Source organism: Nicotiana sylvestris, chromosome 2 (assembly GCF_000393655.2).
Source record: "Nicotiana sylvestris chromosome 2, ASM39365v2, whole genome shotgun sequence".
In the NCBI taxonomy this organism is placed as follows: Eukaryota; Viridiplantae; Streptophyta; class Magnoliopsida; order Solanales; family Solanaceae; genus Nicotiana; species Nicotiana sylvestris.
The window spans coordinates 155318886-155329094 of NC_091058.1; the positions used below are offsets into that span (position 1 = coordinate 155318886).

At 42.8% G+C, this 10209-nt stretch overlaps 2 protein-coding genes across 2 annotated transcripts; both read right to left on the bottom strand.

Annotated features, from left to right (window-relative positions):
• Positions 1–4764: 4764 nt before the first annotated feature.
• On the bottom strand, positions 4765–5331 carry LOC138885823 (uncharacterized). The gene has a single exon (XM_070166807.1). The coding sequence runs from the start codon at positions 5329–5331 to the stop codon at positions 4765–4767; it is 567 nt and encodes a 188-aa protein (XP_070022908.1).
• Positions 5332–6801: 1470 nt separating this feature from the next.
• Positions 6802–7887, bottom strand: LOC138885824 (uncharacterized). Its single transcript, XM_070166808.1, has one exon. It carries the CDS (start codon positions 7885–7887, stop codon positions 6802–6804), a length of 1086 nt encoding a protein of 361 aa, XP_070022909.1.
• Positions 7888–10209: the final 2322 nt, after the last annotated feature.

A 10209-nucleotide genomic window follows, 5' to 3' on the forward strand; every position in this document is an offset into this window, starting at 1 on the left:
CTTGCCTGAGACACTTTTATTCATTACTACTATTTACACAAAAACATAAAAAAACGGACTCAATCCCTTAAAAAGGTTGTCACGCCATCCATCATTGGGAAGATCCACCCGGTTCACACAACATCTACCTTTGGAAAGAATCATGGCATTAAGAAAATCAAATGCTTATTGTCCACATAAAATGTAAAAAGAAGCTAACAACTTAATAAGAAACCACTAAAGGAAATAAGAAGCTATGAAGTAAGTTACGGAAATCAACTGAATATATACAAAATTGAAGTAAAGAGAATATTTACATAAATGAAAATGGATATATACATCAAATGGTAAAAATATATACATACCAAATATGAAAGTTACGAATATATACATACCAAAAGTAAAACAAAGAGAAGTAAAGATAAAGAAAAATAGTCTCATAGTTATTACATACCAATGTTATCAAATTATCACCAAATCAAAATAGACCAACCCCCCCCACCCAATAAAAGATAGCATTAACCTCAATGCTAATAGTAAAATAAGATCAGGGGAAGGGTTAGAGAGTAAAGAAAACTCCCTATGTGGTCTGCATCGGGTCTGGTACATGAGAGGGGTCCTCGGACTGCATAGGATCAACAGCTCCTTCCGGGTCCTCTAACTGGATCTCCAAATCTAATTGGGGGACTACGGGGTTGCGGAGCATCTGGATCAACTCCGCAGCACTATGTGTAGCGGCAACTGGCTCCTCATACTGGCCAGCTGCTGGTGCATGTTGCTTTGTTGCATGTACTGCTAGGACTTGCTCCTACATGAGCAAATCCAGTGGGATATCACCAGCAGATGTGAACCTCTCTACATCCTTCTTCAACTGCTCCACTGACTATTTTGAAGCCTGAGTCTTTTTTATCTTTTTTACTTGCTTGCCCAAATCCTTTATAGCCCTTCCATGAATATCCAAAGTATCCATGATCTTCTTCTAGTTGTCCAGGAGCTTCTTCTGGTTGCCCAGAAGTTCCTTTAATGACTCCTCTACTGATGAAGGCACTTGGGACTGTACCAGGGCCGACTGTGTTGCTAATACACTGGATAAGACAGACAGCTTTGATGTAGCTTCCTGCATCCAGTTGTTGATGTTGGATAAAGTCTGAGAAACCCGCAGTGCAGTCTGAGGATAAGTGGAAGAAGAGGGCACAAACAATGGCATGGTGATAGATGACTCGGATGAAGGAGGAGGTATGGAAGTTGAAGATCCCCTACTGTGGAAGGCTCTGACCCGGTGGCTACTACCCTTGGCTCTTCAGACTGGCCAGTGGAGATAGCAGCTTTACCCTTTGCTTTAGGGCTGTCCGGTCCTTTGGTGTTATACCACGAGAAGGGTTTTTTTGGCTTTGTCTTTGTGTCATAGATCTTCTTCTCAACTCCTTGGTCCTTGAAATACATGGTGAGGAAGTTGGGGTAGGGGTATGATCTTTCTTCTTTTCCAACCGCCTTTGTGATGTGATAATACATGAGGTTCCCGATATTGATAGGATACCCCGCCATGATGGAGGCTATTATGACACATCAGGTGAGTGGGAGGACATATTCATGCTGACACAGATCCAGCCGGCTACACATAAAGGTGGAACACCCCTTGGCTTCAAAGCTAAGGGTATATCTATATATTGGTACTCCAGCTGTAAGTCATGCCGGTGTCGTCCCTGGGGCTAATATCTCCACCAACCATGAAAGGTCTGCTTCATCAAGTTCCAGCTTCTCCAAGTACTGCATTGCTTCCACGTCCTCAAAACCAGCACATTCATTCAATGTGTGGCCATCAAATCGAATCTTCAAATTTCGGACCTTTGTCACAGTGGTGCCCTTTTTTATGCGGGCAATGTTTGCATAGAATTCCTTGACAAGATATTCATTCGCATCCGGAACTTTGATGGTAAAGAACTTCCACCAAATTCTCTCCTCGAACTGCCTTTTAACATTTGGATTGTGGGGAAGGAGGTCTCTCTCTATGAATTGTCTCTCAAGGGTGAGTGACCTTTGGGGCCACCATTCTCGGAACTTTTGATAGGATAATCCACTCATAAATCTGTCAGCCCGCACCTTGGCGTTTTGGGATCTAACCAACCCCCAATATTGGTGTCACTCCCTCTCCCGTCATCCGGGACCTCGTCATCATCATCCACAGAAATAGGGGCAGCTGGTGAAGCTGAAGTTGTAGCATGCAGGGAAGATAGTGCTGAAGCCTCACTACCTTCCTCTGAGCCATCAGACGACTCAGAAGAGGAGGTAGGTTCATCACACAACGGGAACTTCCCCTAGAACTGTGTGGGGACATGAGTGGGCACAGAGTCTCCTTCCGAAGCTTCCCAAGAAGGGACATACTCGCTAGTGTCTGAGTGGTTCATTGCTCTATCCGTAACTTTGATGGTAGCTCTCATCTTGCCAATTGGCTTTTGGACTGCTAGGGGTATTTTGGTCTTTCCTTTACCCCTGCCTCGGGAGGGTTATGCCCTCCCTTTAGATGTATCACCTCTACCTCTAGATCGGACCATTGTCTGCAGAAAACAAGCAATGAAACACACTCAGAATAAAGCTTCAAGCATATGGTAAAACAGTGCAAATGAAATGCAAATACTGCTTTTCAAAACCAGGCACTGCGGATCGCGAAAAAGTGAACGCGACCCCGAAGTGCTCATCGCAGACCGCAAAAAAGTAGCTACGGCCGTGTAGAGGTTAAGTTCGGACTACTAACTCTCTGATCCTGGTTGAGCGTGGACCCCAAAATAATGAACGCGGCCGCAAACGCCCAAGCGCGGATCGCATAAAAGTGGACGCGACCGTAAAAGCTGTTAACAGAGTCTCGGAAGCTCAAGAGCACGGACCGCAAAATTTGGGACGCGGCCGTGTAAATTCAAATGCGGACCACGGAAAAGTAACCGTGTCCACGAACATGCAATTATACTCAGTTCTCATAAATTAGGGAAAGCGGACCGCGAAAAGTAGACCGGGGACCGCGAAGTTCAAACAAAACGTGCATTGATGAACATCTGAAACCTAGGGTTTTCACTAAGTGCCAAAATTAGTGCAATTAACATGCATAGTTAATAATCCTATCCCCCCATTAAGCATGTAAAAATTACCCACAAGAATTTAAGCATCAATTCGAGATGATGGCAAGTATTCAAACCCTAACTAAAAAGAAAAAAAATTAAAACTAAGAGAAAAGAAGAAAAGAGATAAAATCAATGCAAGTATTTGAGCACACCAGTTGTGAAATTTAGTGGAACTGGACTCTTGATTAGTGTGAAATGAGATTGAGAGTCAAATAGATGAAGGTGAACAGTGCTATAGTGTGGTGAAAATTTGAGGTTCGAAAAGTGTAATAGTGTTAAGGACCTTCAATTTATAACAAATAGATGGGGACTCACTGCCTTACCTGAGCACGGTCCGCGAAATTCTAACGCGGTCCGCACTTTTTACCTTTATGCAGGGCTGCTACGAAAACCTGGATGGGGTCTGCGGAAAAATGGGCGCGGCCGGGGAAGTCACTGCGGTCTGCCAAATTATGAACGAGGACGCAAACTCAACTTCATAGAGCTAATATTTTTAGCTCTTCAAGTACGCGTCCGCGAATAAAAAGTGCCACCGCATATTGTTAACGCGGACCGCGAGATTTTGGGCGCGTTCCATGAAATTCCCCACACTTGGGCAAATTTTTCCAGCCAAAGTCCTGTACTGCACAAACACTTCCTACACAAACTGCACAACCAATTAGTCCAAAACAAAGCCTAAACTAAGAAGAAAAACACATAGGTTGCCTTCCAAGAAGTGCATAATTTAATGTCGCGACACGACGCATGTTACCATCATCATTTAAAATTGATCAAGGCCACCACGAGGCTGTTATCAAACTTGTCAAGATAGTGCTTCACTTGGTGCCCATTAAATCTGAAGATTTCACCATTTTTATTTTTCAAATCAAGAGCACCAAACGGGGTTACATGCACTACTTCAAAAGGGCAACTCCATTTTGACTTGAGCTTTCCCGAAAACAGTCGTAACCGAGAGTTGAATAGAAGAACCAAGTCACCCTCCTTGAATTATTTATGTCGGGCATATTTGTCGTGTAAGTATTTCACGTTGTCCTTATACAAGGATGAGTTGGAATAAGCATGATATCGGAACTCATCAAGTTCATTTAGTTGCTCTACCTGGAGATTGGCAGCTACATCCCACTCAAGGTTTAACTTCTTCAGTGCCCACATGGATTTATGCTCTAATTCAACCGAAAATGGCATGCTTTCCCAAATACCAACCGGTATGGATACATACCAATTGGAGTCTTGTACGTAGTTTTGTAAGCCTACAAAGCATCGTCAAGTTTCCTTTACTAATCCGTCCGGTTTGCATTGACAATTTTTGATAATATGCTCTTTATCTCCGTGTCCTCAACTTGTCCACTAGCCTGGGGTGATAAGGTGTTGAAACCTTATGAGTAACACCATACTTGGAAAGTAAAGTATCGAAGGCCTTGTTGCAAAAATGAGAACCCCCATCACTAATGATCTCCCTTGGAGTGCCAAACTTTGTGAAGATATTTTTCTTTAAGAACGCCACCACACTCTGTGCCTCATTGTTGGGCAAAGCCACAGCTTCAACCCACTTGGAAACATAATCAACAACAACCAGAATGTAAGTGTTACTACACGAACTCACAAATGGCCCTATGAAGTCGATGCCCCACACGTCAAAAATATCAATCTCAAGAATAGTGGTGAGAGGCATTTAATCCTTCTTGGAAACTCTACTAGTTGTCTGACACTCACTACATCTCTTAACAAGCTCACTAGCATCTTTATACAGGGTAGGCCAATAAAATCCATAGCTGAGAACCTTTGAAGCAGTTCTCTCCCCACCATTATAACCATCGTAGGGCGAGGAATGACAAGCATCAAGAATACTCATTTGCTCCTCTTCCGGAATACATCTCTGGATCACACCATCATTGCAAATCTTGAAAAGATGTGGCTCATCCCAATAATAATCCAAACTGTCCCATTTAAGCTTCTTCCTTTGGTTAGAAGAGAGCTCACTCGGGAAAATGCTAGTCACAAAGAAGTTAGCCACATCGGCGAACCAAGGCATGCCATTCAAAGACACGGAGAGGAGCTGTTCATTAAAAAATGAATCATTAATTTCGAGGACATCATGGGGCCTCCTCTCCTCTTCTAAGCGGGGCAAGTGGTCCGCCACTTGATTCTCACTCCCTTTTCGATCAATGATTTCAAGGTCAAACTCTTGAAGCAGAATAACCCATCTTATCAACCTAGCCTTAGAGTCCTTTTTTGTCATCAAATAACAAAGCGCCGCATGATCGGTATAAGCAATCACTTGGTACCCATGAGGTACGGGCGAAACTTTTCCATGGCAAAGACAATGGCTAAGAGTTCTTTCTCGGTCACCGTATAGTTAACTTGGGGGTCGTTCATGGTCTTGCTAGCATAGTAGACCGGATGGAATATCTTGTTGATTCTTTTCCCCAATACCGCTCCTACCGCCACATTACTAGCATCACACATGAGCTCAAATGGTAAGCTCTAATTTGGTGCGGTAATGATGGGAGTGGTCGTCAACCTATACTTGAGTAGCTCAAAAGCCTTAATGCAATTATCCTTGAACACAAATTTGGCATCTTTTTTCCAATAACTTGCATAAGGGATTCACCACCTTTGAGAAATCCTTGATGAATCGATGGTAGAAACCCACATGCCCTAGAAAGATCCTCACTCCTTTGACGGAAGTAGGAGGAGGAAGTTTTGATATCACTTCAATTTTTGCTTTATCCACTTCAATACCATTCTTGGAGATCTTATGGCCAAGGATAATGCTCTCCTCAACCATAAAGTGATACTTCTCCCAATTAAGCACCAAGTTAGTCTCTTCACAACATGCCAAGACTTTATCAAGATTGCCCAAACATTCTTCAAAGGAATCACCCACAATACTAAAATCATCAATGAACACTTCGAGAAAGTCCTCCACCATATATGTAAATATTTCCATCATACACTTTCTAGGTAGGCGGTGCATTACACAAACCAAACCACATCCGTGAGAATGTAAATGTGCCATAGGGATATGTGAAGGTGGTTCTCTCTTGGTCTTTCGGTGCAATGAGAATCTAGTTGTATCTTGAGTACCCATCCAAAAAGCAACAGTAGGCACGCCCGACAAGTCTATCCAACATTTGATCAAGAAAGGGCAATGGAAAATGATCTTTACGGGTCACTTTGTTCAGCTTTCGATAATCCATGCATACCCTCCATCCGGCGACAGTCCTAATGGGGATCAATTCATTTTTCTCATTTGTGACCATAGTCATACCCCCTTTCTTCGGCACACATTGTACCGGGGAAGACCATGAACTATCCGAAATGGGGTACACAACCCCTGCATCTAGCCAGTTGATAATTTCCTTCTTGACGACCTCTTACATGGCTCATTCAAACTCCTTTGATGTTCCACGGAGGGTTTGGAATTATCCTCTAGTATAATTTTGTGCATGCAAAAGGCGGAGTTTATACCCCGAATGTCAGCCAAAGTCCATCAAATTGGCTTCTTCCTTCTTTAGATCACCGCAAAGGTGGCATCTACCTACACGTTAGTTAAGCACGAGGAAAGAATAACAGGTAAAGTGGAACAAGGACCTAAGAACTCATACCTGATGTGTGAAGGCAAAGGCTTCAACTCCAATGTGGGAGGCTTCTCGATTGAGGGCTTTGTTGGTGGAGTCTTCCGGTTCTCAATGTCCAAGGAAAGTTTCTAGGGATCATATGTATATGAACCTATTCCTTGTAAAGCATTGACATATTCAACCAAGACTTCCTTCTCATCTACATCATGATTCAACAACACAGCTTCCAATGGGCCTTCCACTTTAATCACAGCATTTGTGTCTTCAACAATCACTTCGGTCACAAGATCCACAATTGAACATACTTCGTTGCTATTGGGCTGCCGCATTGACTTGCAAACATGGAACACAACTTTTTCATCACCCACCCGTAAGGTGAGCTCCCCTGCTTCCACATCAACTAAGGCCTTCCCTATATCTAGGAAAGGTCTCCCTAATATGATCAGCACCTCACAGTCAAGTATCACAAAATCCGCAAGAAGTATGAACTTGTCGACCCTAACTAGCACATCATCAATAATGCCCAATGGCCTCTTCATTGTCATGTCCGCTATTTGCAACCTCATGGATATGGGTCTTGGTTTCCCAATCCCCAATGTCTTGAACACAGAATATGGCATCAAGTTAATGCTTGCCCCTAAGTCACACAAAGCTTTGGCGAAATTGGCACTACCAATAGTGCATGGGATTGTAAAGGCATCGGGGTCTTCTAACTTTGGAGCCATGGAATTTACAATAGCACTAACTTGGTGTGTCATTTTGATTGTTTCACAGTTCATTGATCTCTTCTTCGTCACCAAGTCCTTCATGAACTTGGCATATCCCGGCATTTGTTCTAGAGCTTCAACCAAAGGCACATTTATGGATAAACTTTTCATCATATCAATGAGTTTCTTGAACTGATTCTTATTGTTTTGCTTTGTGAGCCTTTGAGGATATGGTGGATGAGGCCTAGGCAAGGGAGCCTTGGCTTTAGACACTACCATTTCTGGTATGTCTATCACGTGTTCCCTAGACGGGTTCACATAATTTTGTGTATCCTCCACATTGTCATCAATGTCTATCCTCACTTCATCATTCACGTTCTCATCATTAACTTGCAACTCATTATTTGGTTCATCATCCTCTTGAACCAACACATCATCACTCACAATCTTTCTTGGATTAGAGGTACTAGCAACTCCACCTCTACCACTTCTTGTAGTCACCGCCATAGCATGGCCCGTATTGTTTTCACCCTTCGGGTTTACTACCGTGTCACTTGGTAGTGCCCCCTTAGGGTGAGTGTTCAAAGCTTGAGAAATTCGGCCAAGTTGGACTTCCAAATTTCGGATAGAAGTGTTGTGGGAGGCCAATTGGGCATCGGAGTAGGTGTTTTTCTTCATCATTTACTCAAACATTGTCTCTATCTGTCCCATCTCATTATTGGAAGAGATAGGACCTTGTGATGGATATGGAGGCGGGTTGTTTGGTTGTTGATACATCGGAGGCCTTTGAAATCCCGTCCCCTGATTCCCTTGATTATTGTTATTCCAACCCCATTGGTTGTTATTACCTATCCAATTGCTATTATTGTTGCCACCCCAATTGCCTTGGTTTCCTTGGTTGCCCCAATTTTGATTGTTGTTCCCCCAGTTGCTTTGGTTGTTGTTATTGTCACTATTCCAATTTCCGTGTTGATTTTGATTTCCCCAATTTCCTTGGGATCTCCATTGTTGTTGATTCGGAGAATTGCCCCGTTGACCTTGGTAGTTGTTTACATATTGAACCTCTTTATTTTGATCATCATACACATCATCTTGATTGTAACCACTACCACTTGGCTCAAATTGATCCGAATTTCCTTGAACTTGTTGACCTCGTTGCCTCATCTTGTTGACCATCATATTCACCCCTTCCATGGCATTCACTTGTTTTGGCCCTTGACTTATTGCAACTAAGCTTTGGCCAATTGGTTCATTGTAGTAGTTAACTTGGCTATTGCTTGGTCGTGGTCGTGGAGCTCCTTGTGTAGGTGAATGACATTGGGATCACCTTGTGGCACATTAGATTGACTTTGCCATGCCGAAGAAGTATCTGCCATCTCATCAAGTATTTCACACACCTTAGCATAAGCCGCGTTCATGAAGTTTCCCCCGGCGAGTTGGTTATCTACACATTGGTTGGTAGTGTTGATGCCACGGTAGAAAGTTTGTTAGATCATGGCTTCGGTCATATCATTGTTCGGACATTCTTTAACCATCGTCCGATACATTTCCCAAATCTCATGAAGCGGTTCATTTGGCTCTTGCTTAAAAGCGAGTATCTCATCTCTTAGCGTCGCCATATGCCCCGGAGAGAAGAACTTTGCTATAAATTTCTCGGCCAACTCATCCCAAATGGTGATGGAATGGTTGGGCAACCTTTCAAGCCAATCCAAAGCTTTCCCCCTTAGAGAAAATGGGAAAAGCCTTAACCTTAACGCGTCCTCAAAAACGTTAGTTTGGTTGCTCCCCCAACATGTATCAACAAAACTTTTGAGATCCTTGTAGGCGTTTTGGTGTGGAGCTCCGGTGAAGAAACCCTATGTTCCAAGAGAGTAAGCATGACATTGGTTATCTGAAAGTTGTCCGCCCATATCCGGGGCATGACTATTGCACTTGCGTATCCTTCGTTGGGCGCGAGGGTTTGGAATATTATCATGAGGCGATCGACCTCTCCTTTGTGCTTGAGGTTCGGGTTGAATCTCATCTACATTATCATCATCTACCTCCTCCCCCAATGGCAAATTTCCAAGGGCATCATTGTTAAGAGTCATTTGGTACCTAAAAGCAATTCACAAACAAATTAAAAAAACGGAAGGAAAGAAAAACAAAACACACAAATACTCGGAGATATAGCTAAAACCGTTTAACTCCCTAGCAACGTCGCCAAGCCTGCACTACTATTAAGTAGCGAGGATGGTCGATGCAGTTTACCCAGCAAGGTCGGGATTGAATACACAGGGAGTTAATTTGTTTGGAGTTAGGTTTATTACCAAGTAGAGATGCGGGTTTTGTTCTTAATTGCACTTCCACAAATGGTTGGTTTGTTTTCTACTTCTACTTCTATTTTATAGCATGAAATATTTGAAACTAAGTACAATGATTTGGTTGGTTATTTTCAAAGACTTAAAGGGACTAGGATAGTGACTTCCGCCTAGGTGGATATCTAACGTGTAGCAAGAATCTAGGGCAATCATATGATTAATTGGGTCATAATATAGCTATCACACTCGGGTACTCACTCTATACCTCTCGGTAGTTTGAGTGATTTTTCCCAATTTGGCTTTCTCAAGTCCAAATGGGTATTCATGCAATTCAAGTGATTTTAGCTCAAGTCGGGTATCATTATCACTAGATTTAACCCTTTAATTGGGGATATCAATTTCTTGAGTTCACCCCAATTTCTTGTTTGCCATGTTTTCCTAGACTTAGTTCTTTCTCAAGTAGAGACTAAGTCATAAAGGCATAAATCAGTGTTTGCAACCACTAATTCAATAGTTCTGGCAAGAACTA